Source organism: Centrocercus urophasianus, unplaced genomic scaffold (assembly GCF_019232065.1).
Source record: "Centrocercus urophasianus isolate 14NV4802_14NV808 unplaced genomic scaffold, USGS_Curo_1.0 seq_19, whole genome shotgun sequence".
Taxonomy (NCBI): Eukaryota; Metazoa; Chordata; class Aves; order Galliformes; family Phasianidae; genus Centrocercus; species Centrocercus urophasianus.
The window spans coordinates 19091613-19096506 of NW_024884744.1; the positions used below are offsets into that span (position 1 = coordinate 19091613).

Sequence of the window (4894 nt, forward strand, 5' to 3'; positions counted from 1 at the left end):
ATGCTATCTCACCTGCCCCCAAAAAACCCTGCCAGTGGGTAAGCTTCACACCCAGATCCACAGCACCCCAAAAGCCATATTCACGTGAATTAAAGAAGCAGCTAATTGCTTTCTCAAACACACACAACCAAATATCTGTGGAATCAAGAACCATCCAGATGTCGTCCTGAGGGGCATGGCCAGTGGGAACAGTGGGATGGGTTGTGTTTGGAGGTCTTTTCCAACCTTAACGACCCTACGAAATACACATTGAGTGGCACCAGCCTGACGTTGGCTGTGTGTGTGGATGTATACGCATGAGTGTGAATTCTGAGGGACCTGCACCCCATTTCCAGCACCGCCTCCATCCACAGCCCCAGCCCCGACCAAGCTGGGAGTCTGAGCTGCCCCACACAGGAGGCACCACCACCACAAAACAGATTAACAAAAATAAATCAGGCTTTTATTTACATACGTGGCTCAGGTGTGTCGCGGAATGGAAGACATGGAGTGAGCAGGAGTGGTCTCCCCAGAGGCCACAGCTGGGAAACATGGTCTCACCTCACCCCAGGCACATGGGAGAGCCCTGCCTCCTTCCTCTCACAGAAGCCGCAGAGGCACCCGGCGCAGCCGTTGATGATCTGGAGGAAGGTTAGCACCATCTCGGCAGCACTTATGAGCAGCAGGAGGGAGAAGAAGGTGACGTGCCATGCCACGATGCCCACCGGCTCCAGGCAGGTGCCCCAGGTGCTCGGGTAGAACAGGTAGAAATTCTCCAAGGCCCTGTACCGCATGAGGGACAGCATAAGCCACATGCAGCCTTCCCCTCTGTGGTCCTACTTTCCTGCCAACAGCATGAAGGCCCTGTACCTGTTGCTAGGGGTGTCCACGAAGGGGTAGTCCCAGATAAGGCCATTGCTGAGCTCAGTGGTGTTGTAGAGGCAGAGAGGGCCGTCAGTCAGACCCAGCCCCGAGAAGAAGAAGCAGGCGGCAGAGCCCAGGAGAGCCAGCTTGGAGAGGACAACAGAGAGGAAGGCCTACAGGGAGCATGAGGTTTAGAGATGGGCAGAAGTGGGCAGGCAGGAGGAGTCCGCGCTCTGCCCTGACCCTCATTCAGGGGGCTGGGCATCGCACAGCATCTCGCTGCAGGGCCAGGGTTGAGGGAACATTGTGCAGTGCTCCACCGTGGAGCCAGAGGATAGGTGGCACCGTGCATTGTCCCACCACGTGACTGGTGACACCACAGATGTCTCACCACGTGCCCACGAGAGGTGGCCTTCCACAGACATCCCACCATGAGGTTACTGTGCCGTATCCCACAACATGGCCACGGGAGAGGGGACACTGTGAGATGTCCCCCCACAGGACAGTGGAGAGGACACTGTGCAATGTCCTGCCACGGGGCCACAACGGAGGTGGCACCATACAACGTCCCACCAAGGGAGAGGAGGCACCCTACAATGCCCCACCACACACCCACAGGAGAGGGGACACGTCACCATGTCCCACCCCACACTGTACTGGAGGTACAACCTCCACCCTGACTTACGTTCCGACGGGTGCCGCAGTCGGAGCAGCAGGCGCATCGCCATCCCACAGCGGTGATGTGGATAGCTGCCAGCAGCACCTGCAGGAAGGAGAAAGTGGCCTGTGGGGACAAAGGGGAACAAAAGCAGGACGCCCAATCCTGCTCTTTGTCCTTGCTCAGTGCATGTTGGAGGAGGCCACGCAAGACACGGCGCTTACCATGATGCCGCCTCCCCAGGTACCTGGCATGATCTTTGCCCTCCTGCTGATGTGCCCATCCACCAGGTACTGCCAGGACCCGCCAGGGAAGAGCAGCAGGATGCTGGCCACCACGGAGAGCATGCCCAGCACCAGCAAGCAGGGGCCCACGATGCGGCTGCATCTCCCTACACACATTACCAACCTGCATGGAAAAGAGAGGAGGCGGCGGCTCTGGCTTTGCAGAAGCAGAACCCATGGGGTGCTGCGTGGTTGTTTCCATGGGAAGAGCTGCATCACAGCCCTGCTCCTGTGGAGGAATTGGGGTTGCCAACCCAATGTCAGGGCACTGCTGCTGTTGTTAGCTGGGAGCTCCAAGGCGGACTGCCAGCTCTGCTACCCACCCATCCGAGGCAGCGCTATCTCCTTTCTGATTTCCATCATTCCCACTTTTGTAACAAACCCAAGACCTCTCATCCTTCCTGTTGTTCACCTAGAGTCAGGAGGACCCAGCACTGAGTCCTTTACCCCTCTGTAGACCTTCCAGAAGAGCTCCTCCTTCCCTGGAGCTCACCCAGGGGGCTGCTCCAACCTCAGGCCTGCTGCAGGTCCCCCTTTGGCCTCAGCAGGGACTTCTCCCTCTCCCCCTCTCCCTGGGGGAATCTCCTCCCTCGTTCAGCACAGAAATGACAGAAATGAAATCAGTCCATGGCCTGAAGCAAAAAGGATTCAAGCAATATCTGGAGAAACCATTCTCCTTCCTCCAGGCTTACCTGGGAGCAAACGTGGGAGATACTGGCTGCGTGAAACCAGAGCTTCTCACCCTTCCCTGGAGTACCTCTGTCCTGGAAGAACACTGAGAGGCATCTCCCACGGGTCCTATTTATGATGCCCATCCCAGACATCCACCCACTGCATCAGTCATGTCACCATCATCCACAAAACCAGCAGCTCATGAGGAAGCATGACTGTCCCTCCGCACGGGGCAGCCCCCACCAGCGGCACCACCGTTTCCTTTACAACGAAACTGTCTCAAGGGAAGCAGATCCAGAAAGCAAATGAAAACAGGAGGAGCTGCACAGCTCCCTGGGCAGGGGGAGACCCACCAGCCATGCAAATTGCGAGAAAAGACATCAATTCTTGCTGCCACAAGTCCAGCACAGAGAGGAATCCTGCGTAGGTCCTCTAGCTGGTAGAGGAATGGCAGCAATGCATTGCTCAGCTGCAGGGTGCTCCCGCAGGGCCTGGCTGCTCACCTCAGCCCACACCACGTGGATATGGTGGATGCACAATGCAATGGTGCCTTGCTGCACGCGGGGATTCATTTTTAAGCAAGATGGTGCTGACTCATCCTCATCACACTGTCAGAGGCTGCAGCAGATGCGGCTGTATCTCACACAGTGTTTCAGAGCAGAAGATCACTCCCAAGACCTCAGCTGGCTGCTGCCATTAATGCAGAGGTTATTTCTGGATAGAACAACATTTGGAAGTGCCACAGGTACCTGCTCCAAGATATTATACATGGTATACAGCCCAACTTGTTCTACCTAGAGTAATGTGTGCAAGTGGTATTGCCCAACTTGGTTCAAAACAGCTTTTTCTGCTTTCAGACCAACCTGGACAGGGACACTGAGATGACAAAACCTGCCTGAAGCACACTGTGCCACCAGAGAAATAGAAAAAGGAGCTGTGGCCCTCAGGCTCCACACGGCAGCAAGGAGCAAGCATTCTCACGTAGGATTCCTGACAGCAGGGAATAATTCCATTTCTCCTTTCTCTACTTTTTACAATGAGAGGAAGCATTTTCCACTTTACAGGAAGAAAACGTGTTGCAATTTTATCTCATGTCCTGTACGTCACAGCAACAAGCTTCCCTCACAGCCGCACCCCATGAGACGTCAGCCGGATCTGTATCCCAACAATGCTGATCCTTACAGCCACCCCAGCTCAGTTCTCTAATAATAATTAAAAAAGGAGCTAATTTTAGCACAGAATGGAGCAGCTCACGAGCACCATGACTCCCTGCTTGGCTTAAGAACGCGATTATGAAAGTGTAAGTGCAGCAATTAGTCAGATAACTTTCTGCCAAGTCACCCAGCCAAGCTGCTGCCAAGTGCAGCTCCATGAATAGCCATACTGCCCCACTGAGATACCCAAGCCAACTCCTCCCCTGACAGCAGGTCACAGCCGTAAGGATGCTCACCAACACTTATCTGAGCTGTTCAGGTTGTTTTATCCCACCACACTTGATGCTCTCTGCAGCCCAGGTTTCGGCCACCACATTCATGTCCAGTTGTGCTCAGCACAACTCGGTGTCTCTCCCGCTCCTCCTGGTAGCATCCATAACTCGGTTTCCACCACTAAAACTGACCTACAGGTGGTTCACTGCCAAGGTGACCTCCTTTGACCCGTGCTGAATTTGGGGTTAGAATCCAGACTGAAGAAACACCAACGTGCTGCACCTGGAAAATACGGCATTTGCTTTAACTTGCTCAGGTATTTCATAAAATTACTGCTCCAGATGAGGTGAACCAATCCCATAAAAGTCAGCAGGTTGAAAGTCGGATCTGCTGAAAGAAAAAACACATGAAGAAAAAAAAAAGTGACATACACCCTATGGATCTACCCCACAGCTCCCTGCCTGTGATAAAATCCTCTTTTCAACTTGGTCAGAATGGGAAAGGTTTTCTTAAGCTGGATTGAAGAGCTCAGTAGGAGTGCACAAGCAAGCCTCCCTCAGACACTGGACTTGGCTCCTTCTTTACCACAGCAAGGAGAGGAGCACATGCTGAAAACTGAAGACTAGATCTCTTCCAACACCGCCCTGGAGAGCTGACTAGCACATCCTTCACATGCTGGTATCTTCCCAAAGAGCATCCTCACTCCTGAGAAAGCTTTGGGTTTGGACACGCCAAGCCAAACACATTCACACTTCTCTCGAGTGCATGCTGGAAACGAGTGACAGGGAACACTGGTTTAAGGCTTACAGCATGGCACTGACAGTTACCCTATTCCAAAGCCTTTTGGGGAGTATGAACGGGTTAAACAGTCACATACATAGAAACAGGGAAGTCCTTCTCTTCCTTTCCTTCTACCACACAAAGGAAAAACTCAAAAGCTCTCAATATAACTCAGGGACAGACTCTAGTTCGAAATCAAACAGAACAAAATCTCAGGAAATGAAGAAAGC

The 4894-nt window shown here is 53.3% G+C and overlaps 1 protein-coding gene across 4 annotated transcripts; it reads right to left on the bottom strand.

Annotated features, from left to right (window-relative positions):
- Positions 1-420: 420 nt before the first annotated feature.
- TM4SF19 (transmembrane 4 L six family member 19) lies at positions 421-4794 on the bottom strand. Of its 4 annotated transcripts, XM_042820588.1 has the most exons (5): positions 3908-4794; positions 1726-1909; positions 1529-1606; positions 850-1016; positions 421-762 (listed from the first exon to the last, which is right to left on the bottom strand). In XM_042820588.1, the coding sequence occupies exons 2-5, from the start codon at positions 1900-1902 to the stop codon at positions 537-539; spliced, it is 648 nt and encodes a 215-aa protein (XP_042676522.1). In that variant the 5' UTR covers positions 1903-1909; positions 3908-4794; the 3' UTR covers positions 421-536. The 4 variants fall into 4 exon arrangements, with proteins under 4 accessions (XP_042676522.1, XP_042676520.1, XP_042676521.1 ...); XM_042820586.1 differs by having other exon boundaries at positions 1529-1909; XM_042820587.1 differs by having other exon boundaries at positions 1726-4794.
- Positions 4795-4894: the final 100 nt, after the last annotated feature.